Source organism: Crotalus tigris, unplaced genomic scaffold, assembly GCF_016545835.1.
Source record: "Crotalus tigris isolate CLP2741 ecotype Arizona unplaced genomic scaffold, ASM1654583v1 scf7180000024370.6872682, whole genome shotgun sequence".
Lineage (NCBI taxonomy): Eukaryota > Metazoa > Chordata > Lepidosauria > Squamata > Viperidae > Crotalus > Crotalus tigris.
In genome coordinates this window covers 6,734,313-6,760,969 of record NW_024100540.1, presented here as the reverse complement: position 1 = coordinate 6,760,969, position 26,657 = coordinate 6,734,313, and the positions used below count along the sequence as shown (strand labels likewise).

Sequence of the window (26,657 nt, the reverse complement as noted above, 5' to 3'; positions counted from 1 at the left end):
CCACAGGCTTTCCTCCCCTTTTTGCCAGGAGAATTTCCTTAATATCATTAATATCATTAAAAATGTGAATCCTGGGCATATCAATAAAAATATAAAAAAGCGAACACCAGGATAAAAATAAGCAGGACTGTTTAATATAAACAAGCCTGTGAGTAAAAAAGTTATTTACTGAGTTTCATCAGTCAAACTACTGACGTCATCAGAGTTAAAATGCTAGGTGCCTATATACAGCTGCCTGTCTCTGCGCCCGGCTCCTCGAGCGCGTCATCGGCCTATTAGCTATGTTACTCTGCAATGTGTTAAATTGATTCTCCTCTGGCAGCCTTTTGGTGGATCTGATGATTGTAGCTCCCTCTCCCTGATCCTGCAAAGAACAGCTATTCAGATAGGAACTCCCTGGTGTTGTTACCGTTGGTTTATATTCCTCCTGGAGTTTGAGGACAGTATATTATTGAATATATATTCTCATCCAACAGGGTTAGGACTTTGATAACACTATGTTATATATGTGTGTGTGTGTGTGTGTGTGTGTGTGTGTGTGTGTTTTTATGGGTTTTGAACTAGCAACCATGGGCATGTGCTGAGGTATATATGTGTATATAAAAAAGAAGAAGATGGCAGCTGCAATGGTGTTATCAAAGTCCTAACCCTGTTGGATGAGAAGAAAGAACTTCTATTTCTTTTTTGAATGCCAAATTGTAGTTTGCAAAAGGGATAGTTTCTCATCCCTACCGAGGCCATTCTCTTATGGTGAAAATGTAAAGTTGTATTTTCAAGATTGCCATTTAACAAACTACTTTGAGTAATAAATAGTTTAGGGTGAAAAGCCTAGTTTTCTGAGGAAAATAAAAGGGATACAATTTGTATGGTGCTCCCTATATATATTTGAACAATCAGAAAATCCATTTGTTATTAATTATAAAGAGATCACACCTGAGAAGGCCATTAGTGTAATACTGTCCTACACCAGCTGAATTCCTGGTCCTCCGCTTTCAGATTCTTGGAATGCCAAACACTTCTGTAAATTAAGTTTGTGCCAAACATGAAATGTGATTCCACAAATTTCCCCTAAGGTCCCATCAGTCAAAGTCAGAATTACCCTGCCAAAAGGGGCAGTTACTTCAGATGACAGCTAGAGAGAAATCTTGGACTTCTTTTTTGTCCTTAACTGGGTCAAAAGTAATGGCCCCTAGTTAAAGAAATATATTTCTGAAGTCTTTCTAGGACACAGAACTTTTATAGTTCGCTATGTTTACTGCAGACATGAAGGAAATCTGAAGATGGGGAATTTTTTCAAAAAGTACATAATCTCAAACATGTACCAGGTTACCTTCTTTAATTTTGAGACTATAGCTATAGCTGCTCATTGAGAAACATCAGACTTATGGAATACATTAACGTCCATCAAAATTTACTCTCCTCTTTTTACATAGCATTTTCACTTAGTCTGCTTTCTTTCTTTCTTTCTTTCTTTCTTTCTTTCTTTCTTTCTTTCTTTCTTTCTTTCTTTCTTTCATAAATGAAGCAAAAATATTTTTGAATTAGTTCAAGGCATTTTTTTCTGGTGTTTCCTTTATTTTTTCCACATGCTTTTGTAGGCCATTCACACTTACTATTTTAATGCCAGTGTTCTTTAATCTGTCACTATAACTTTGCTGTAGGGTCAGTCTTTCTTTTATCTTCATTTCATGTGTCCTGTCTTCATGTTCCCTTCTACCTATATTTATAACAAGGTCCATCTTTTTAATGTTTAATATTTTTGCTAGCCGCCTGCTCCTTTTCTAGGAACATACACTTCCAATCTAGTGCTGGAGGTCTATCAATTCAGTCTCTTGTCTCTAAATTACACTTTATAAAGATCAGGAATGATTTCTTGCAATGTTTCAACTGATAACAGAATCAAAGGACAATATCCAGAATCCACTTCCCTTGTAAAATTATTTATAGACGGATGGTGTTGATATGTCTAATTATATCTATTTGCGTCAAATATGTATGAGAATCTTGCTAAGAGTTGCTAAGATTACTGAAACAGTTTTGACCTTAGAAAGAAGAGGAGGGTTCTGTGCATGCAAATCACTTCATATATAAGAAGACTTGGGACCAGCCTCTTAGGTCCTTGAACCAACAGCTTAAAGGTAAGAGGGTGTAAAAGGAATAGGAACTCACCCTAATTCTTCACATCTCAACTCATTTCTGTTGGTTTTGGCACAACTGAACAGAGCTGCCTATGTCACTAGGGGATTAAAATCTACTTCATCCATTTAAGCTACATACTGGACATTTTGTAAAGGAGCTATCATTTTTATTTTGCAGTAACTGGCCAGCTCGAGTCTGCATTTAAATCCATAGTACCACACAAGGTAAGATACCGATTGATTACGTTGCTTGGGACAGCCAGATTCATGATAAATAAATACTAGGGACTGATATGCATGCAATTCAGGGAGGAAAATGCTTCCTTTGGGTTGTGTACTGTGTATACTATGTCATAGATTGCATTGAGGCTGCATTCCATTACAAGTCAAGTAAGGTAGTGACCTCAAAGATACTGGTACCAAACTTTCTAAAGGGTTATCTGAATTTCTAAAAAGCCATTGATCAAATCCACAAAGCACCTCTATGATGGAGGTCCAAAGTCTGGATCTTGATAAGATTTAACAGGCGGATGCATAAAATCATTTGAAGGATATGGAATGTACAAAAGATTTTGACATGAAATTTCCCTTAAGATCCTATTAGTGCTGAAAATTAACTATGGTGAGCAATAACATCTCAAGAGGAAACACAGAATTGCTTTAAAGTGTTTTCCAGTGTTGGACTACTATTGACCCACCAGATGGAAGTAATAGTGCAATAATAATAATTCAAATATGTTTCAAATTCCAATAGTTCAGACATTCTACTTTAGCCAAGCAGGCTGCAACACCCAAATTTAAGTGAACTTCCAGAGACAGAAACTTAAGTCTATTGAATTGGACTTTAATAAATTTCAAAGTCCAATTGTTTAGGCATAACACCAATGGAAAACAGTAAATAATTTAATAATAATCTAAATATGGAGACTAATAAAATAAAATAAACTTTTGTAACAATTAGAACATTTCATTTTTTTTAAAAAAAAATAAAACTCTGTCCAAATGAGCATTGTCAAGATAGATTATAGTATGCTTATTTCTTAAATTTAATATCTCTGTTTTAATACGTTTCCATATTTTTCTTACCTAAATGTTTCAAGTGTATATTTATTTGATTAATTTATATTCTGTCTTTCAATTATCTTGGCAATTCAAAATTACAAGCAAAATTTACATTCATCAAATAATTTGTTGGATGAATTCTAGCTGCTCTTTCAGCACCAGTGGTTTACCTAATCCAATGTCATCGATAATGGAACCTATCTCATGGTCATGAAAAGATTTATGATATTAAATTCAATATTTGTATAAACAGTAAAATCTTCTACTTCCATATAATAAGATGCCTTGGTTCACATCAAAGGAAGAACAGATACAAATTCCATGTTGTGAAAAATGTCCACAAGGAAAGTTAATAAGGATTTCCACATTTTCATGAATTGGTTTGTGGGTTTCTTTTCTTTAGTTTTCTTCCTTGTTGAACTGCACAACATAAATCGCAGCTATGTCTTCAGACGCTGAAATGGCAGCATTTGGGCCAGCTGCCCCTTTTCTTCGAAAGCCAGAAAAGGAAAGAATTGAGGCCCAAAATAAGCCCTTTGATGCCAAGAATTCAGTTTTTGTGGTGGATCCTAAGGTCGCTTATGTCAAAGGCACTGTCCAGAGCAGGGAAGGAGGGAAAGCTACCGTCAAGACTGAAGGTGGGGAAGTAAGTAAAATATCTACATCTGTTTGTTTTTTTGACTAATTGTTATAGTTTCTCAACTCTTCTAAGCAAACCCTCATCAACATCCAGAAAGGAAATTATACAGTTCAGTGTTTAATTCCTTCAAAACACTTCCATTTCGGATGGGTTCATCTTGAGTTCTGGCCCACAGCCAGGGCCCTAAAGCAAAGTCTGAACCTCAGGGGGAATTAAGTTCCACAGGACAGGCACTGTGACAAAAGGTCCCACTAGATGACATTGTTTCATAGAAAGGACCCAAAGCACATTCATTGTGCAAGATCTTGTGGGTTGAACAGAGGCAATAAAGTACAATTACCACAGTTTCCTTCTTTCCATTTTCTAAGTTGATATAGATAGGTCTGTTCTTTTCTTCCTAGACTGTAACTGTGAAAGATGATCAGATCTTTTCCATGAATCCTCCCAAATATGACAAAATTGAGGACATGGTCATGATGACTCATCTCCATGAACCTGCTGTCCTGTATAATCTCAAAGAGCGTTATGCAGCCTGGATGATCTACGTAAGCATATTCTGTGGTGGTAGTTTTCTATCCTTTTATGTTGGGACTAGTTTTAAGATGTCCTAAGAATCCTTTATCTCAGAGGTCCCCAACCTTTTGGGTACCAGGGACCGGTTCCATGGAGAAAGGTTTTTCCATGGACCAGAGAATGTGTAGTTTTGTGTGCTGCCTGCATCCCAAGGATGGGCTTTGCTTATTTGTGTGGACCAGTTGCTGGCATGCCACGGCCCGGTACCAGTCCACAGACCGGGGATTAAGGACCCCTGATTTATCTCCTTACATCAAATAACTTATGTTAAGGTCTCCTGTTTACTGTTAATTAATTCATTAGTAAACCTGCTCTTTAAATTCAAAGTAACCACAGTGCTTGTTTCTAAATTATGTCTTCTTTTCCTGATGTTTCAAGGAAACAGATGTTATATATTTATATATTTATTTATGTTATAGATTTTTAAATAAATATTTTATTGAAGACACTTTTGAAGAAATTGTCAGCAAAAGTTAAAGTAGATTAAGCAAATTATATTTTACTTTTTGCAGACTTACTCAGGTCTCTTCTGTGTCACTGTTAATCCCTACAAGTGGCTTCCAGTGTACAATCCAGAAGTGGTAACTGCCTACAGAGGCAAAAAGCGTCAAGAGGCTCCTCCTCACATCTTCTCCATCTCTGATAATGCATATCAGTTCATGTTAACTGGTGAGTAAATGAGTAGTTTAGAAAGAAGGAGCATATTTTTATGAATACGTCAGTGGCCTTCTTATACAATGTAATTTTTAAGTCAGACGCTTAATATGCTTAATCATTTGGAGTTATACAAATTAATCATTTCTTAATAGTGATTATTTTCTTTCAGCTTAATTGCTTCCTTTTTTTAAGAGAAAGAAATATAAAATACATTGTGGAAAAAAAGAAAAAAGATAAACAATACTGAATGTGTATGCCAATGAAAACAGGATGGCTTAAATTTCTCCTCTGAAGCTAAGAGCAAATTTTAGACTTGGATTCTGTTTCCTGCTTTACCATTAGTTTGTGCAACAATTTTTTTTCCTAAGGTATTTCAATTTCTGAAAACCTTAAAGATGAAGCTGAGACTTGATGTTCCTGCCAGATCTCTGAACATATGCAGCTTTTATATGTCCAGTTCTTAATTTTTTCCCAGCATCAGTTAAATACCCTTGGGGTACAGACTGACAAGATGCTAATGCTGAATTAATTTTAACAAACTTTTTGCTTTTACTGTGGCATTCTGTTTTTTAAAATTACAGTCAGTTTTATTAATTTGTGGTTTATTATATTTCATGATTTCAAAAGATTAATTGATTCAATCATTTGCATACAGGGATAATTCTTGAATATAATAATTCTTGAATATAATATACGCAAAGTGTAATATTCACATGCAGGGCTTTTTTTTCTCATAGAATGCCCAGAATGGAGTTCCGGCACCTTTTTTGGATGGAACCTTGTAGGGTAGGCAAGGCGGGTTGTATGATATGTACAAAAAAAGCACTGTTCACACGTGATATTCTTTGTACATGTACGCGGAATTATGTACAAGAAAACTCATGAAACTGCCACTTTATAGAGAATAATAAAGCCTATGGTTTATTTCTATTCTATTTCTCTATAACTGCAGAGAAAAAGGAATGCTTTATAGAAATTCCCCAACTTGGCTGATTAGGAAATATTCCATCTGTACAGTTAACTTTCATTCATGACATTTTTCATTGCGTAATATCCACATATTTTATCATCATTGCACATTTATAATATTCAACAAATAGATGTTTGATTTTTCCAGGCTATTTTTTCTTTAGGTGATGCAGTGCTTAAGTGGACAGTTTTAATGTCACATGAACTCCCACTCAATTCATGGAAGTTCACAGGGAACTATAATGATTTTTTTATGGTTCTTTCCAGATCGTGAGAATCAGTCCGTCCTGATCACGTAAGTTCATTTTCTTACTAAGCTCTGTATTTGCATTATGGCACTCCAAATTGTTAAACAATTTCTTAGGATACTTGTAGACTTCCAGAGCATAGAGCTTGATCTTGGTTGCCTGCTCTTACAAATATCTTGTTTTATGCTTTTACTGTTATACCAGTAAATATACAACATATTTCTATAGATAAACCTCATAAGTGTCAAAAGGGTGGCCATGTCACATGGGTTATATATTCCTTTGATCTCCTAGCTTTCTTACTCTTCAGTTATGGGAGCTCAAATTTCAGTAGTGGAGAGGATGAACTGCATCTTTACACTTTGTTTACCCCTTTGGTCAACAGTGGAGAATCTGGTGCTGGAAAGACTGTGAACACAAAACGTGTAATCCAGTACTTTGCAACAGTTGCAGCTACTACTGACAAGAAAAAGGAAGAAACAGCCCAACCAGGCAAAATACAGGTAGCTTGTCTGCCAGAAAAGAATGACCTGAGATTACATGACATTTTTGAAAGATGGATGATACAGAATCTGACAGTAATACTATTTTTCAGGGCACCCTTGAAGATCAAATCATTAGTGCCAACCCCTTACTGGAGGCTTTTGGAAATGCTAAAACCGTCAGGAATGACAATTCCTCCCGTTTTGTAAGTTTCATGTTGAATCTTGGCATTATGTAGAAATACACAGAAGATGCAACCTTCAATTTTTGATAATATCCCTTTTCTTCTTCAAAGGGCAAATTCATTAGAATCCATTTTGGTGCCACAGGCAAGCTGGCTTCTGCTGACATTGAGACATGTAAGAGATTGTGCTTGCATGTAAAAGGTTTTTACCACCCCATCTCTTTTTTTCCTCTTCTCTTCCCCTCTTTTTTTCTCACATTCTTTATTGCTTGCTTGTTTCTTCTTTCTTGCCAGATCTACTGGAGAAGTCCAGGGTTACCTTCCAGCTCAAGGCTGAAAGGAGCTACCATATCTTTTATCAGATCATGTCCAACCAGAAGCCAGAACTGATCGGTAAAAAGCATCTTTTACTCTTCCTGTGACAATATGCTACCTTTGACCTTATTGTTGCCATAAATTATTTCTGTGTTGAATAAAGCAAGTTTTATTTTTCATTCAGAGATGCTCCTGATCAGCACGAACCCGTATGACTTTCAGTTTGTAAGCCAAGGAGAAATCTCTGTCGCCAGCATAAATGATCAAGAAGAGCTGATGGCTACAGATGTAAATATAAATATTTAAAAATCTATTTGTGTACTCTAGGCTGAAGTAATATGAAGAATAGTTACTTATCTTCATTCAATTGCCAGAGTGCCATTGATATCCTGGGATTCAATGCTGAGGAAAAGACAGCCATTTACAAGCTGACGGGAGCCGTCATGCACTACGGGAACATGAAGTTCAAGCAGAAGCAGAGAGAGGAACAGGCTGAACCTGACGGCACGGAAGGTATTTTCACAGTTGGTGATGGAATTATCTGCCCAAACTAAATCAAACAAAAAACCTCTCTTGAAGTTCAGCTGTTTTAATTTGAAGTTTAATGCATAAGAATGTGTTCCTAAAGCTGTGAAGGAAGCTATATTTTGAGCAGTGTATATTTGTGTTGTTAGTCATTTAAGTGAAACATCCTTTTGCATCTCTAATAACTTCATAGGGGATGATCAGACAACTTGAAAGAAGATAAATAAACTTCATAGCTACATTAAAGCTAGGGAATTTCTTCTCTAGACTGCCCCACCCCACCCATCTTTCTGATATTAAGATGACAGATACATAGTCGATAATGAATTTGTAAATGACAGCTCTCTAATTATGCAGAAAAGACTGAATGTGTTAACTGGTATTTTGTGCAGTACTTACATGTAATACTTATGTTTAGAAATAAACATTGCAAATAGACCTGGGTACACCTTGTAGGAAATTAATCTGGCCTGACTTCAGCACTGCGGAGATAATAAGTTAGGATTTGAAAATAACACTTTCTTCCATTGTCCTATGCATATAAAGTAAATATTGTTTGTTTTTATGACACACCAATATATACAGGTAATCCTTACTTACTGACCAGAACTGACAACTTTGATGTGGTTATAAAATGAAAAATCAGTGACTGTGCCTGACTTACAGTAACAATGGCAGTTTATCAATTTTTGACTCTTGTTGTTAAGCAAATCACTGCAGGTCACTAAGCATGATGATTTGTGACTGGGACTTGTGATTTTCTGCCAACTTCCCTATTGACTTTGCTTTTTGGAAGCTGGCTATGAAGATCACAAATGTTAACCATATGACTGTGTGATGCTGTGACCATTGTAAATCCATGCTGTTTAGCAAGTACCTGCATCATGAACACAGAGGTGCTGTGATGGCCACAAATTTGAGGATTGGTCACAAGTTTTCTTATTCAGCACTGTCATAACCTTGGATGGTCGCTGAACAAATGGTTGGTAAGCAAGGACTACCTGTACTATAATATCTAATTTGAAATTAAACAAGCAATAATTGATGTCCAAATGTTGTCACTTAGCAATTGTCTTCATTTAATCTTAGAAAATTATTTTATGTTCAGAGAGTTATAACTATTTCTTCCCTCCTGGACACAGAAAAATTCAGCAAGACCTTAACAAAAGATGGTCTACTTTTTGTGTACTTATTTCTTGTAAAGTGTGTTATTTATTTATTTACCAAATTTTAAAGCTGTACATCTCCTCACAGAGCAGTCAGAAGAGTGTACAAATAAATATTCAAAACATAAAAACAGTATATAAAATTTAAAAGAGGATTGTTAAATATTAATTAAAAGGTGGGGAGAGGGATTTCATGGTGCTAATAAACTCCATGGCTGCATGCCCCTCTCTGCACCCTGAGCAAGCCTGTTGAGACATGTTTTTATGCCTTTCTTGAAGGCCAGGAGAGGCTAGGCCTGCCCATCTTTATATATATATATATATAAATTCAAAATTTTGTGGCCGACAAAGAGTTAGTGGCTTAAAAACATGCTCCTAGATTGGAGCGAAACGCAGACAGACTGATTTATATTTGGTAGACTGGGTGCTTCACCCAACAGATAATATATACTATATATATATATACATATACATATAGGCAGGTCTTGGTGTATTCAGGTCTTTTCCTGTGTAAGATTGAGAGTATCTTGCTGATGTTTCGATGAGGTCCTACTCGTCATCTTCAGGCTGGGGTCTTCGGCTTTGTGCTTGTGCGAGCAAAGTGTGATCGGAGCTGCCGTCTCTCTATATATATTGGTGGCGGTGTGTGGAGTGCTGGCTTAGTTGCTGTAGGTGGATTGGTTGGCTGTGTTGGAGTTATTGTTTGTGGATTGTTTGGCTGTTTCATAACATCCTGAGTAGTTGAGGTGCTGGCTGTGTGCCCATTAGTTTTTTGTGTTATAATGACCTGGATAATGGGTTGTGTGATGACATCCTGATATCTAGTGTAGTGATATCCTGAGTTCTGTGCTGCACCATCCTGGGTGGTTGGCTGTGTTGTAACATTCTGAGCTTTGGCTTCTGGATGGTGGCTGCATTTCATCTGAGGGATGGGTTTGGGCCTGGTGAGGGTGAATGGTGGTGGCGTACTGTGTTGTTCTGAGTCCGGTGTCAGTTTTTGTGGCTAGGACTCATTTGTTGATTAGGGCTAGTTTCTAGATGTCTGGTAGACGGGAGGTATTGTCACGTTTATTCATGTTGTGGGGGTGTTTTTCTATTTCAATGCTTCCATAATTATTCTCTTATTGTGGTGTTCAGTTTTGGAGATTAGTTTGGTTTCTTCAAAATCAATTTCATATCCTGTAGCTTTAAGGTGCTGGAAGAGGGAGGAAGTTTTTTCTTCTTTTCTAACTGCGTTCTTGTGTTCTGCGATGCTTGCATTTATTCTCCTATTAGTTTGTCCAATGTATGTGGCTGGGCAGATTTTGCATGGTATTTCATAGACTTCTTGGTTTTCTAGCTGGACTGTGTCTTTGGGGTTTCTTAAGATGTTGGCTATTTTTTGGTCGGTGCCGAAAGCTGTCTTGATATTGTGTTTGTGGAGAATTTTGCTGATTTTATCTGTGCTGCCTTTGATATAGGGGAGGAGGGCAATGTCGTTGTAGTGTTCTATGTCTCGGTTCTTGGGGGGTGTTTTCCTTTGGATTAGGTTGGTAATAGTATTTCTTTGGAATCCATTGGAGATTAATACATTTGTGAGAGTGTGTAATTCAGTTTTCAGGTGGTCTTTGTCGGCTAGGCATTTGGTTCTGGATATAAACACCCCCACAACATGAATAAACGTGACGATACCTCCCACCTACCAGACATCTGGAAACTAGCCCTAATCAACAAATGAGTCCTAGCCACGAAAACTGTCACCGGACCCAGAACAACACAGTATGCCACCACCATTCACCCTCACTGGACCCAAACCCAAGCCCAAACTCATCCCTCAGACAAAATGCAATCACCATCCAGAAGCCAAACCATGACGACATTACCAGCTGCTGCACCTCCCTCTGACCCCCACACAAAGCAAACGGACACACGCCATGAACACAGAGCTAGACCGCAAACTTAGAGCCAAACCAAAGCCCGGTATGTTACTTCACAACCTTCAGTCCTGGACATCACATCACAGAACTCAGGAGACTACAACACAGCCAACCACCCAGGATGGTGCAACACAGAACTCAGGATATCACTACACTAGATCTCAGGAGGTCATCACACAGCCCATTACCCAGGTCATTACAAAACAAAAGACTAATGGGCACACAGCCAGCACCTCAGCTACTCAGGATGTTATGAAACAGCCAAACAATCCGCAAACAATAACTCCAACACAGCCAACCAACCCACCTACAGCAACTAAGCCAGCACTCCACACACACACACCAATATTTATAGAGAGATGGCAGCTCCGATCACACTTTGCTCGCACAAGCACGAAGCCGAAGACACCAGCCTGAAGATGACGAGTGAAACCTCATCGAAATGTCACCAAGATACTCTCAATCTTACACGGGAAAAGACCCGAATACGCCAAGACTTGCATATATACATATACGAAAACAAATATATATACAACAATATATGAACAGTGTTTGTTTGCACATAACTTTTTCAATATACGGTAGAGAGCATAAAATTTGCTTGCAAATCTTTCCTCTTATTTTTGTGCTCAGTTGCGGATAAGGCTGCCTATCTCATGAACCTCAACTCAGCAGATTTGCTGAAAGCTCTGTGCTATCCCCGAGTCAAAGTTGGCAATGAATTTGTCACCAAAGGTCAAACTGTTCAGCAGGTAAGGATTAGCAAGAAAAAGGATTCATAGACAATGATTCACTGGCCCAATTGTATGCTGATATAGTCCCTTTTGTTCTATACAGGTGTACAATAGCGTTGGTGCTTTGGCTAAGTCTGTTTTTGAGAAGATGTTTCTATGGATGGTTATTCGAATCAACCAGCAGTTGGACACGAAACAAGCTAGACAGCATTTCATAGGAGTGTTGGACATTGCTGGATTTGAGATCTTTGATGTAAGGAAACTGGGCCTTGATGGCATAGTGTTGGAGAGTAGAGATGTGATGTTTATATTGTAAAATATTCAAGCGGTTAATGAATGAAGTACAATGAAACAATTTTCTGAATGCAAAGGCACTTAAGCAGACAAATAATTTCTGAGTTGTTGATTGGAAGGATGATTTAAATAGAAATATCTGGCACAGAGAAGAAACTGTAGAAAATTTTGGCAGGAAGAGTGTGGATCATAAATTCAAGTCAGCTATGGCAAAGGTATAGTATTTCAAAATACTGAAGGTAGAGATGTAAGAGTATATTGGGAATAATGGATTTAATAGTGAGGAATATTATGAGCAGAACTGATTCAAGAAGAAGCTTAGATATTTGTACATTCACACAAACCTTAAATATTTAAGAAAGCCTAGAGAAAGGAACACAGGTAAAGGTAATTGTTATTTTCAAAATAACAGTTTGGGGAAGCTCTGCAATGTACATGACCAAGAAAGAAAGTAATTTAATTAGCAGTTCTATATGCAAAAGAGAAAATAAACCTATAGCAATTTTATTAAGTCAAAATTTAGTATCATTCTGTTTATAGTATCTACAATTATCCTTCAGGATTTATGGGTGATGGGTTTAATGCAGAAACTTAGAATTTTTGTTATAACTCAGAATTTTTTTATACTGGTATTATATAGACAAACAGATGAAAAATACTTTACAATTAAATATTTGGACACCAACATTATCCAATACATTGTGTGATTTTGAAACAAATTCTTCCTTTTTTTCTCTCCCAAGTACAACAGCTTGGAGCAGCTCTGCATCAACTTCACCAATGAGAAACTGCAACAGTTTTTCAACCATCATATGTTTGTCCTGGAGCAAGAAGAGTACAAGAAAGAAGGAATTGAATGGGAGTTCATTGACTTTGGGATGGACCTGGCTGCCTGCATCGAACTCATAGAAAAGGTCTTTTAAAAAAATAAAGATTATATGTTTTCTAAACCTGAAATAGAACACACATCTGTAAAATTAATGAATGGTTAATTCCATCTTGCTATGGTAACAATTCCTTAATGCTGAGTATGAAAAGTTTAATTTCTGTTACAATGAAGAGTATTTTTTGCAGTGATCTATCTGCCTTGTTCTCTCCAGCCCATGGGCATTTTCTCCATCCTGGAAGAAGAGTGCATGTTCCCTAAGGCAACAGACACTTCTTTCAAGAACAAGCTCTATGACCAGCACCTTGGCAAATGCAAGAACTTTGAAAAGCCTAAGCCTGGGAAAGGTAAAGCAGAAGCTCATTTCTCCCTTGTGCACTATGCTGGCATTGTGGACTACAACATTACCGGCTGGCTGGAAAAAAACAAGGACCCATTGAATGAAAGTGTCATTCAGCTGTACCAGAAATCATCCATGAAGACCTTAGCGTTACTCTTTGCTGATCGCCCTGCAGATGCCGGTAAGTACTTATCCAAAGAGCATACCTTTCAAGTCTAAATAAATAAACATGCTGTATTTTGTCAACAACATCTTAATTGCATAATATATATTTACATTTTCTTCCTTAGAGGGTGGCAGTAAGAAAGCTGGAAAGAAGAAGGGGTCTTCTTTCCAGACTGTCTCTGCTCTGTTTAGGGTAAGGACAATTTTATTACTTGCACAATCTGATAAAAACTTATTTTAAATAATTTTTAAAAAAATTATTCCTGAGTTCCTTCCTCTGAAAGAATGATTCAGAGATCCAAAACTACACAGTATCAAAGCATGAAAAGGGATAGTCAATATTGCTTGATTTTGTTTCAAATTTTCCCTTTCATCATTCCCTCAAATCATGGAGTCCCATATGATTGTTAAGATGTTGAACTATAGAAAGAACCAGGTTCCAATTCATTGGTGGATTGAAGCTGGTCTCTAGTTTCTCAACCTAATCTACTTCATAGGGATTATTATGGTGATCAAACCTGAGGCAAAACTGCTATGAACCTAGATAAGCTGTAGAAGAAAGATGGCATCGAAGAATAGAATAGAATAGAATAGAATAGAATAGAATAGAATAGAATAGAATAGAATAGAATAGAATAGAATAGAATAGAGCTGGAAAGGACCTTGGAGGTCTTCTAGTCCAGTCCCCTGCTCAAGCAGGAAAACCTATACCATTTCAGACAGGTGACTGTCTAGTCTCTTCTTAAAAACCTCCAGTGATGGAGCGCCCATGATTTCTGAAACCAAGCTGTTCCACTGGTTAATTGTCCTCACTGTTAGGAAGTTTCTCATTAATTCCAGGTTGCTTCTCTCTTTGATCAGTTTCCAACCATTGTTTCTTGTCCTTCCCTCTGGTGCTTTGGTGAATAATGTGACCCCTTCTTCTTTATGGCAGCCCCTGAAATACTGGAATACTGCTATCATGTCTCCCCTATTTCTTCTTTTCTTTAGACTAGCCAAACCCAAGTCCTAAAGCTGTTCTTCATATGTTTTAGTCTCCAGGCCTTTGATCATCTTAGTTGCTCTTCTCTGAAATAGAAATCTAATAGATCATTTAAAGTTGGCTCTTTGGGATTGGGAGTCATGAGATCTACTTCAGATGTCACAAATATTTCTGATCCTACAGGAGAATTTAAACAAGCTGATGAGCAATCTGAAGAGCACTCACCCTCACTTTGTGCGGTGCCTCATCCCCAATGAAACTAAAACTCCTGGTAAGCATTAGATAGTTCAATTATGCATGAAGCAGCATTAGTATATTTGAGTTCAATTCTATAGTGCCAATACATCCAACATTGTTTAAGGTGCCATGGAACACGAGCTTGTCTTGCACCAATTGAGATGTAATGGAGTGCTGGAAGGCATCAGAATTTGCAGAAAGGGATTCCCTAGCAGGCTCATTTATGGTGACTTTAAACAGAGGTCAGTCTGCTAAATGTTAGCCTATATTTTGTGCCTCCCATATTTGTAACTCTCATTTTCCTTGAAGCTAGAATCTTTTAATGTTTTTAAAAATATAAACTAGGCTTCTTCCAACAGATATAGAATATTAAATGCAAGTGCTATCCCAGAGGGACAATTCATTGACAGCAAGAAGGCTTCTGAGAAACTTCTTGGATCTATTGATGTGGACCATACTCAATATAAGTTTGGTCACACCAAGGTAAAATTACTGTCTGTCCTCAAAAGTCTGAAAATTGGATTTATGTGAAAAGACCACAACTTTGCATTTTCTTCCTCTTCAAGGTGTTCTTCAAAGCTGGCCTTCTTGGTCTTCTAGAAGAAATGAGAGATGACAAGTTGGCTCAGCTTATTACACGCACTCAAGCTATGTGCCGTGGCTATCTGATGAGAAAAGAGTTTACGAAAATGATGGAAAGGAGGTAGAGTTTTTCTATAATAAGGCTCACAGTGACATTACTTTGAAGAGGCTATAGTACATGTGCACAACATGACAATATATCACAAATGCATCAGCACTATCTCAAGCTGATAGTAGAATCATGCTTAAAATTTTCTTTGCCCTCCTTCCAGAGAATCCATCTTTAGTATTCAGTACAATGTTCGTTCGTTCATGAATGTGAAGCACTGGCCTTGGATGAAATTGTACTTCAAGATCAAGCCCCTGCTGAAGAGCGCGGAGTCAGAGAAGGAAATGGCCAACATGAAGGAAGAATTTGAAAAAACAAAGGAAGACCTTGTGAAATCAGAAGCTAAGCGGAAGGAATTGGAAGAAAAAATGGTGGCCCTGATGCAGGAAAAAAATGACTTGCAGCTCCAAGTCCAATCTGTAAGAATGTTGATGATATTAGAACCTTTTGTACTAATAATCTTATTCTGAGGTCTGTTTGTACAGATTACCTATGAGACAAAACTGCAGAAAATTATTCAGTTATTTTTATACAGAATTTAGCTAATGGATATTAAGCTACAAATAGAAACTAAGAAGAAAGCATTATTTTTTTTAAAAAAAAAGTTTTAAAAACTTTTGCCTCACCCTTCTTTTTGGTTTCATTGTTCTCTCCATTGCTTCTTAATAATGCCTCCTGCTTCCATACATATCTTCCTTCCTCTCCTCTCCAGCCATATTTCAAGACTTTTCTCATGTTCCAGCTTCATCATGTTCATTCATGATCTGCTTTTGCTCACCTGCACCATTCCATTTTGTGAATAGTTTTGTTAGTAAGGGTCAAAGCAATAATAAGCAGAACATATCTGAAACCTGTACAGATATCCATATTTTATTACTTCCTACTATATCTCCTAGCACCCAGTTAGTTAAACATAAAAGATTAAATGAGGCACTGCTTGGAAAACTGAATCAACCATTTTTTTTTTGTAGTGTCCTGGATATGTCTAAAATGATAGCCTTTTATTATATTTGTACAGGAGATGAAAATCTGAACTTTCATCCCACAATGATTTAGTCAGGAGAGTTGATTTCAGAAAGAAAGTAGGAATCATGTAGATAGTTTTTCAATAAGGGATTCCAAGCCTATAAACATTATAAAACCCAAAGAGAGCTGAAGCCAAGAATGTATACTGGGGTTATTCATTTGAAATACTCACAGTTTTTTTAATTTAAAAAATGTGTATTCACTTATATAACAACAAGCTAGTATTAGTTACAGGGCATGTTCCTTGTCAGTAGGAACATATATGTCATGATTTAGAACTCTTGCTTTAATCATTAAGGAAATGAAAAGACCAAATATTTTTACTAACCCTTTTTTTTTGGTATTTACAGGAATCTGATGGCTTGGCGGATGCTGAGGAGAGATGTGACCAGCTAATCAAAACCAAAATCCAGCTGGAAGCTAAAATTAAGGAGCTGACTGAGCGGGCTGAAGATGAAGAAGAAATGAATGCTGAGTTGACAGCCAAGAAGAGGAAACTGGAGGACGAATGCTCAGAACTGAAGAAAGACATTGATGATCTTGAGCTGACACTGGCCAAGGTGGAAAAGGAGAAGCATGCTACAGAAAACAAGGTACTGGCCAAAAATATACCAAAATTAAATGGCTACCTACTGTTGCCATTTCAGAATACATAGAGCATCTTAACCATGTCTGTTCAACTTCTAAAGGTGAAAAACCTTACTGAAGAGATGGCGGTCTTGGACGAGTCCATTGCCAAATTGACCAAGGAGAAGAAAGCCCTGCAAGAGGCCCATCAACAGACCTTGGATGATCTGCAGGCAGAGGAAGACAAAGTGAACACTCTGACCAAAGCAAAGACCAAGCTGGAGCAGCAGGTGGATGACGTAAGTACCCTATCATCTCCGGAGAAGAATTGGGCTGAGGTGGAGGTACTGCTGTGATGGGACAATCACTCTGGTTTCTTTGTGTTCAGCTTGAAGGGTCTCTGGAGCAAGAAAAGAAGCTTCGCATGGACCTTGAAAGAGCTAAGAGGAAGCTAGAAGGGGATTTGAAGCTAGCTCAGGAAACTACAATGGATTTGGAAAATGATAAGCAGCAGCTGGATGAAAAACTGAAGAAGTAAGTAGTAATGCCTATTTTGATGGACTTTTGTGCTAAATGGAGTTTTCTGATTTAGGGGCTAACTATTATATTTTGTTATAAAAAGGAAAGACTTTGAAGTCAGTCAACTCCAGAGTAGGATTGAAGATGAGCAGGCCCTGGGCTCCCAGCTTCAGAAGAAGATCAAGGAGCTGCAGGTCTGTCAAATAATCTTCATGAAGGGAGAATTAAGCTCTCTGGGTGCCAGTTTCAGGGTTCATGGTTGCCTCTCTTTTTCTAGGCTCGTATTGAGGAACTGGAAGAGGAGATTGAGGCAGAACGGGCATCTCGCGCCAAAGCAGAGAAACAGCGGGCTGATCTCTCCAGGGAACTTGAAGAGATCAGTGAGCGTCTGGAAGAAGCTGGTGGAGCAACTTCAGCTCAGATTGAGATGAACAAGAAACGTGAGGCAGAATTTCAGAAAATGCGTCGGGACCTTGAAGAGGCCACATTGCAGCATGAAGCCACGGCTGCTGCCCTCCGCAAGAAGCACGCAGACAGTGCAGCTGAACTTGGGGAACAAATTGATAACCTGCAGCGAGTGAAGCAGAAGCTGGAGAAGGAGAAAAGTGAACTGAAGATGGAAACTGATGATCTTGCAAGCAATATGGAATCTGTCTCTAAAACCAAGGTATAGATATTTTCCTATATTAGAGAAAAAAATGTAAGAATTATTGTATCCTCTTGCAAGTGTGGCATCTCTAAATACAGAGTATTCCATAAAAAGGGGTATATATTGAGAAGCAGCATACTCATGCATCTCCATACCTGACCACATCCAAGGGTGTCACTCTTAGCAGCTGTTTTACAAGTAATGCATTGGCTTCTGAGTAAAATTCAAAGTGTGAGTTGCAACCCATAAAGCCTATTATGACTTGGCACCTACATCTTTGAAGGATGGCCTATCCTGCTTAGAAAAAAATGGTGATTTTTATGTGGTATATGCAATTCTCACCCATCAGCATATGAATTGCTACATTCTATGCTACCTACTGTACATAGTGCAGTTCCACATTACCTTCCAGATTCGCAGATAAAGTTCTCATTTATTAGTTTGCAAAATATTTCAGTATATTTCCATTTGCTGATTTCAGTCAACTCTTGAGAAATTAGCCCGGTCCTTGGAAGATCAGCTGAGTGAGATTAAAGCAAAGGCAGAAGAGCAACAGCGTACAATTAATGACCTTTCTACTCAGAAAGCTCGCTTGCAGACAGAAGCAGGTAAGAAGAAAGGGTGAACTCTTTTAGGAATGATTTATTCTACATGCCACTGATCGTATTTGAGTTTGCCTGTAACTGCTCAGAAGAACCATATCTTTGCAACTAATGCTAACATCCAAGGAATACAGCATTGGCTAGTGAAATTTGAAATATAATATGTTTCACAACTTCATCTGTGATGAAAAATTCTACTAACATCAGAGATATCTCAGAAATTATCTGGGAAATACAAGATGTCACCCTCCCCCCAATTTGTATTTCAGGTGACAAGTGTGTCATTTAGTAAGATATTATAAATAACCTAAAACATAACTAATATCAAAATGTCATGTATTTAACATTGTTCAATTGTTCCTATTCATCAATAGTTTCTTTAACAGTTAGCTCAGTCATGTCAACTGCCTCCCTTCTGTTTTCTGCTTTTCAGGTGAACTTGCCCGCCAAGTGGAAGAAAAAGACTCTCTCATTTCCCAATTCTCAAGAGGCAAGCAAGGCTTCACCCAGCAGATTGAAGAATTGAAGAGGCAACTTGAAGAGGAAATAAAGGTGTGTATTAGGTCAAGATCTACAGATTAGAAATATGCCCTATTCGCATCCTTCAGCAGCTTCCAACGCCTTGATAAAGGTGCTCTTTTTCTATTTCTCTGTTACATACCAGAATTGCTAGTAATAGGTGCAACCCCATATTTTAAAAAGTGAACAATTGAAAGAGTTACATTCTAAAAGCTAAAAAACAAAAAATAATCCTGAAAAGAAAAGTGGTACAGGTGGGAGCTGTTAATAATGCCACCATTAGATTTTGGAAAAGCTTTTAAGTTATCTTCATATCTCTAGGCTAAAAATGCACTGGCTCATGGTTTGCAATCAGCTCGTCATGATTGTGATTTACTCCGGGAACAATTTGAGGAAGAGCAGGAAGCCAAAGCTGAGCTACAGCGTGCCATGTCCAAAGCCAACAGCGAAGTTGCCCAGTGGAGAACCAAATATGAGACTGATGCAATTCAGCGCACTGAAGAGTTAGAGGAGGCCAAGTACGTGGAGTAGTTTTGTAGTAAAAATAAATTACAAGGACAAATGAGCTACAATTACCATATGAGAAAGTAATTTTAGCCATATCTCTGAGAGTGGATTACATTGCGCAGGCAACATAAGCTATTTTCTCTCTACAGAGGAGCCTCAGCTTGTAGCAAAAAGAAAACAAGAAGTGACACTCCAGTATTTTTGCAGATATTCTCTTAGCTTAAATTGCAACAATGCAAGAAAAAATAATGGCTGAGACTGCAGGATTGTTGTAAACCACTCAAAATCTTGGAAAATAACTAATCCAAATAATCCTTCTTACGGAAAGAAGTCATTTGTATCTCTCATTTCCCATTTTTTCAAGCATTGTATTTAAACAAGAAAAACTATCTGTAGAGAAAGCAAATCTCTGTAAAATGTTTTATGCAATAATTTCATGACCTTTTTGTAAATTAAAATAGTTATTCATTGCAAAAATCCATATAAATATAATTTACTTTTTGAAAATTTAATAAGAAATCCAAATCCAAGTTTTATGCTGATTATCTATTTAGAACAAAATGTCTTTAGTTTTAATTTGTTCCTATAATTAAAGTTTAAACAGCATATAATTTGGTATTTGTATCTGGTGAGGGATTTCTGTGAGGATTCATGAGACATCAAATGAGAATATGGAAGTATAAATGATAATCACAATTATCTTATATCTTATTAAAACAATACATTTCATGGAAACAGCTCAAATATTTTATAATTTGCTATCAATCATTGGGAATTCAAATGTTGCATATCTGCATAAGATACTTAAGTCTGAAATAATGTTAACAATAATACAATATAAAAAATAAAAAATAATCTTAATTATTTAAACTATTTTAAAGTTCGCCATTCAGTAATAACCATTCTCCTTTTCAAAAGTTTTTCAATCTGTCCTGCATGACAAATTAGTGCTTCATAAGATGATTTGCATACTACAGAATTGATTTGCAAAACTCTTAAAAAATTAGAAAATGAAATAGTTTCCATGCTGATAATAGAGAAGTTGTGTCTTCTTTGTACATATCATGTGACTGCGAACTTTTCTTCCTCTCATATTTTCTAAGCAAATTCATTACTAATATTTGATCTTTAATTGCTCCAGGAAAAAGCTTGCTCAGCGTCTGCAGGAAGCTGAGGAACATGTAGAAGCTGTGAATTCCAAATGTGCTTCCCTGGAGAAGACCAAGCAGAGGTTGCAGAATGAAGTGGAGGACCTGATGATTGATGTGGAAAGGTCCAATGCAGCTTGTGCAGCTCTAGATAAGAAGCAGAAGAACTTTGATAAGGTATTTTGCTCCTGATGATTTAAAAAGAACACTTTGCACCAAGACGTTGGGCCAATTAAATTTATTATTTTATTTCTTTATCAAATTTGTATGACACTGATGACCCATTGACCCTTTACAGATTCTGGCAGACTGGAAACAGAAATTTGAGGAAGCTCAGTCTGAACTGGAAGCTTCCCAGAAAGAATCTCGATCGCTGAGCACAGAACTCTTCAAGATGAAGAACTCGTATGAAGAATCCTTGGATCAACTGGAAACTCTGAAGCGTGAAAATAAGAACCTCCAGCGTAAGTCTATAAGCTTCAGCATAACTCTATAAGCTTCTTACTGTAACCTTCAGTTTAGGACACTGAAGATACAAAAGTGAGAAAAATTGATTATGTAATGGTTCTACCACCTTCTAGGGAAGAACAAGCATGATAAGATAATCTCATATAGGCATTATACTCATTATTAGGATATACATATGTAGAAGTGTTGTCTGCTCATGCAGTATTAACAGATCAGTTACAAATGGATGAGTTTGGAACAGTCAAGGAAATATTCTTTTCCCAAACATTTAGCCTAAAACTGTTAATAAACGGTGCTGTCTTCCCCTCTTTATTTTGTGTGAAATTAACAGAGGAGATATCTGACCTAACGGAACAGATTGCTGAGGGAGGAAAGGCCATCCATGAACTGGAAAAAGTGAAGAAGCAGATTGAGCAAGAGAAATGTGAACTCCAGGCAGCCCTGGAGGAGGCTGAGGTAATCATGTTATTATGCTTATAGAAAACAAAAGCCCAAATTCTTTTTTTTTTGTTGTAAAAGTTTTTATTTTCGATTTTTCATTACATTTATAAAGAGTACTTCAGATAAAGAATAGAATAAATTTATACACACAACTTTCGGTATTGCTCACCCATTTCCCCCCAAACCGCATCCACCCTCTAACCCAGTGGTTCTCAACCTTTTTATACCGGCGACCCCGGTCATAAGGACACTGTCCCATGCGCCGCCTCATGCGTGGCACGGATGCGCAGCGTGGCGCACATGCGCGGTGCCGCCAGCTGAGAAAAAAAATGGCAGATCACGTTGTTTGGCGACCCCCATGAAATGGTCGTTCAACCCCAAATGGGGTCGTGACCCACAGGTTGAGAACTGCTGCTCTAACCTCTTCTCTCACTTCCCTCTTTCCCTCTTCTTCCTCACTCTCCTCCTCTCCTCCTTCTCCTCAACCTTCCTACTTACTTCTCCCCTTCCTCCTATCTTCTCACTCCAGATGCAGTCCAGGGGAAATGCCCGAGCAATTCCTCTCTCCAAATTGTAACATCAATATTATATACAATAAAACTATTTCTACTTATCTGACCTATTTAACCTCCAACCCATCTTTCCCCCACCCCCCTCCCCCCTCCCCCCGACTTCCCAGAGCCAAGTACAGGGTTATACAAACATATTAAACATAATCTACTTAAGTTTACTAATTATACAATAACCAAAATCATACTAACCCTTAAATCTCTTCAAACTTTAACATCATAATTTTATAAACAAATCCATTACTCATAAAATAAAAAGCCCAAATTCTTTAATGCATTTTAAAACACTCTAAAATATGTTTTAGAAAACCAAAGTTAGACAAATATGGACAATGCAGTTATTCAGATGACTCTTTAATAACAGCTGATATACTTGATTTTATTAAGGCTTCTCTGGAACATGAAGAGGGCAAACTCCTCCGTGTCCAAATGGAGCTCAACCAGGTGAAATCTGATATCGACAGAAGAATTGCAGAGAAGGATGAAGAAATTGATCAGCTGAAGAGGAATAACCTGAGAGTGGTAGAGTCCATGCAGAGCACGCTGGATGCTGAGATTAGGAGCAGGAATGATGCCCTACGGCTTAAGAAGAAGATGGAGGGAGATCTGAATGAAATGGAGATTCAACTGGGTCATGCCAACCGCCAAGGTGCTGAAGCACAAAAGAACCTCAGGAACACACAAGGACTGCTCAAGGTATATTCCACGCAGGTTCAAGAAAGCAGGTTCAGGAAATCACTACAATTGTTAAGATTTCGAGAGTTATACCTTAAAATAATTTATTTTGTAGGACACACAACTGCATTTGGATGATGCTTTGAGAGGCCAAGAAGATTTGAAGGAACAAGTATCCATGATTGAACGCAGAGCAAACCTGATGCAGGCTGAGATTGAGGAGCTCCGGGCAGCTCTGGAACAGACAGAGAGGTCCAGAAAAGTGGCTGAACAGGAGCTTCTGGATGCCAGTGAACGTGTGCAGCTCCTCCACACACAAGTAAGAATCTAATTATTTGTATCCTCCTGCAACCACCAGACAAGACTGCATAAGCATTTCTCTATTGTAAAGGAGAAAAATGGAATATTTTGAAACATTTTTCATGGTTTTTTAAAATAAATTAATCATTTCATATTTATTGGAAACTATCAGTATTTTTTGCCTAAATAGAACACCAGCCTGATCAATACCAAGAAGAAGCTGGAAACAGATATTTCCCAGATCCAGGGTGAAATGGAGGACACTATTCAGGAGGCCCGCAATGCTGAAGAGAAAGCCAAAAAATCCATTACTGATGTGAGTTAATGGAAGCCTTCTTCTGAAATCTGCTCCCATATGCACTTATAGCAGTGTAGTCTCTGGAACATAGTATCTTTATTAACAGGCAGCCATGATGGCAGAAGAACTTAAGAAAGAGCAAGACACCAGTGCCCATCTAGAGAGAATGAAGAAGAATCTAGAACAGACTGTAAAAGATCTGCAGCACCGTCTTGATGAAGCAGAACAATTGGCAATGAGAGGAGGCAAGAAGCAACTTCAGAAATTAGAACAAAGAGTGTGTATTCATCTCTGTATATATTTATAGATTTGTATGTAAGGTTGCATGTATAGTTCATAGTTGATGATTAATTTTAACCTGTTTTTCTTTAGGTACGTGAACTCGAAGCTGAGGTCGAGAATGAGCAGAAGCGTGGTGTTGAGGCCATCAAGGGTGTACGCAAATATGAGAGACGAGTGAAGGAACTAACTTACCAGGTAAGAATGATAACTATGGAGTGAGGTTATTTATCAACTCACCTGGAAACAAAGAATATTTGGAAAAGAGAAGTGGCTTTTCTCATGATTTATATTTGCATATGTTTATTTATAATTTAATCTTTCCAAAACTGGAACATAAGTTTAGTTGAAAATTTTGAAATCCCTGAATATTTTGAAATATATAAGATTTAATTCACCCTGTTACCTTCTCCTTTCCCCATTTACAATACAATAAAGACACTAAATAGTAACTCCTTGTCCACCATATTGACTCCTATCTGGTTGATAATGTTGTTTTAATCACCTTAGACATTTTTGGAGGGGAGATGATGTAAATAATTGTTGACTGCTGGCTACTAGTTGACAAGTCCTTACAGTTTTGTAGGCAACATTTGCAGAAGTATTTTGCTATTGTCTGCTTCCCAGGGTTATGAAAGAGTAACTGGCCCAACGTTACCTAGCTTCATGTCTAAGGCAGGACTAGAGAGAGTTCCTGGTCTCCCAGTTTCTAAACGGGTACCTGAACCATGACACCATGTGTATATTCATTTTAAAGGATTCAAATGATAGAAACTCAATTGTTGCCATAATTCTGTTTAGTCTGAGGAAGACCGGAAGAATGTTCTGAGGCTTCAGGATCTCGTGGACAAGCTGCAAATGAAAGTGAAAGCATACAAGAGGCAATATGAAGAAGCTGTACGTAATGCATTTGTAATAGAGCAATAATTGTATTTCCAATGAATTTGAGTAGTTCTGGATGTTTGGGCCCTTGGTATCTGGGATTTTATCATCTTTGGTACTGAATGGGGTGGCACTGCCCCGGGCAGACCCGGCGTACCATCTGGGAGATTTTCTAGACTCACAACTCCTGCTCAAGGAACAGGTGGCAATTGCAGCCTGGAGGGTCTTTGCACAAGTTGTGCCCCTTCCTGGACCATGAGGCTTTACTCACAGTTACTCATGCCCTGGTCATCTCTAGAACATGGGGCTGATTTGAAGAGCATCCAAAAGCTTCAACTGGCAGAATGTAACTGCACAGACAGCTATAATAGTGCACATTACAACCTCTGTTCCACAAGCTACACTGTCTATCAGTCTGCTTCCAGGTACAATTCAAGGTGCTGGTTCTAGCTTTTAAAACCCCACTTGGCATGGACCAGGTCCGTGAGGTACTCTCAGGCCTAATGACACAATGAGATTCTATTGAGTCCAATTCTTTATCTGCTTACACCTAATAGAGAGGAACCTACCAGACTAAAGCTATAATCTTATAAACTAATATATATATATACTCTGGGACATTGTAGGCTATGGCTACTCTGAATCTTTTCCTCCCTCCCTCATCCAGTTAAGGACTGCACAGTCTCTTGTTTTGTGCCCCTCTCTGGAATGTGCTGCCTCGTCCCTGGGAAGCCCTGGAGCTATTGCTGACATTCCCACCACTCCTTCCTCGCTGCACATTTCATCACAGGGTTTACCTCTTCCAGGTGTTGTTCAGGTCAAGCAGGGGAGATATGCTGTGGGTCCTTTCTACTAAGGAATTCCATCTGGCAGGACCCAGACAGTGTGCCTTTTCAGCTGTGCCCCCTGCCCTCAGGAACATAATTGTGTTCTGAGGTGAAGTTGGCCCAATCCCTGTTTAGCTTTTCAGAAGGCTCTGAAAAGCAGCTTTTTCAGAAGCCTTGGGGAATCTCATGATGAGCCAGCAAAGGGGCTGTATGACATCAAGTGACCATTGTTCTCCTGCAATCTTGAGTTTTAATGTTTTCTTTTTTACTTACATTTGAATATGTCATTAAATAATCATTATGTTTGCATATTGCTCAGCACTTCGTGATATAAATCTGATAAATAAATGCTCATCAAGATTAATTGCCAAACAGACTATGGCATTTTTTTAAAAAAAAATCATCTGCCTAGAATACACCTTAAAAGCTTTGTAAACAATTTTTTATAGAATTAAATAGATTAGATTCAGTTGATTCACCAAGAATTTGTATGTGTTCCCAATTTGTGAAAGGCAAAGTGAACTTTTCATTTAGCTAAAATTGCACAGAGGAGACTCCATTCTTTCATCTTCACCACAGAAGCTATTACCTTTTTGCATGCCGTATACATCACAAGTAGACTTGTTTTTTAACCATACCTTTTTCATTCTCAGGAGGAGCAATCCAATCTTAACCTCAGCAAATTCCGCAAAATTCAGCATGAGATGGAAGAAGCTGAAGAAAGGGCTGATATTGCAGAATCACAAGTGAACAAATTGAGAGTGAAGTCTCGAGAAGTTGGAAAACAGACACCAGCGGAAGAATAAGCTTGTCTGCTTCAAGGTTGGCTGAAGAAATGCACAAAATGTGAATCTCTTAGTCACTCGGATTTGTAATTATTGTGGGTTCTGTCTTTGGTGTCTAGAAAATAAAGATTATAGAAATGTTTGCATACATAAAGATGATGTGATCTTATTGTGAGTCTTGCTGTCCCATATGAAATCTGATGCTTCTCCTTAGAGAGATAACACTATCCAAACAATGATAAACATTAATGAATATTGTGCAGGAATCTTTTTCCATGTGCCATGCTGGGGTTGATGTAAGTTGAAGTTAATAGGAGAGGAATACCCTGATTTGAATACCCTGATTTGGAGAATTTCATTTGTACATAATTATTTTCAGATAAACTATGAA

General features: G+C 37.8%; 1 protein-coding gene across 2 annotated transcripts; it reads left to right on the top strand.

Annotated features, from left to right (window-relative positions):
* The first annotated feature begins 2,034 nt into the window (after positions 1-2,034).
* LOC120301184 (myosin-1B-like) lies at positions 2,035-26,420 on the top strand. 2 transcript variants are annotated; one of them, XM_039328053.1, is made up of 40 exons: positions 2,035-2,138; positions 2,317-2,363; positions 3,604-3,846; positions 4,242-4,385; positions 4,926-5,082; positions 6,307-6,334; positions 6,673-6,790; positions 6,883-6,975; positions 7,066-7,129; positions 7,249-7,347; positions 7,454-7,557; positions 7,644-7,782; positions 11,510-11,628; positions 11,714-11,863; positions 12,648-12,818; positions 13,005-13,311; positions 13,421-13,488; positions 14,461-14,548; positions 14,639-14,756; positions 14,874-14,997; positions 15,081-15,217; positions 15,369-15,624; positions 16,582-16,824; positions 16,921-17,097; positions 17,187-17,332; positions 17,421-17,511; positions 17,595-17,984; positions 18,448-18,574; positions 19,002-19,120; positions 19,409-19,605; positions 20,736-20,919; positions 21,041-21,206; positions 21,542-21,666; positions 22,608-22,916; positions 23,011-23,214; positions 23,386-23,511; positions 23,600-23,770; positions 23,866-23,970; positions 24,574-24,669; positions 26,135-26,287. In XM_039328053.1, the coding sequence occupies exons 3-40, from the start codon at positions 3,643-3,645 to the stop codon at positions 26,285-26,287; spliced, it is 5,817 nt and encodes a 1,938-aa protein (XP_039183987.1). In that variant the 5' UTR covers positions 2,035-2,138; positions 2,317-2,363; positions 3,604-3,642. The 2 variants fall into 2 exon arrangements, with proteins under 2 accessions (XP_039183987.1, XP_039183988.1); XM_039328054.1 differs by lacking the exons at positions 2,035-2,138; positions 2,317-2,363 and having other exon boundaries at positions 3,643-3,846; positions 26,135-26,420.
* The last annotated feature ends 237 nt before the right edge of the window (positions 26,421-26,657 follow it).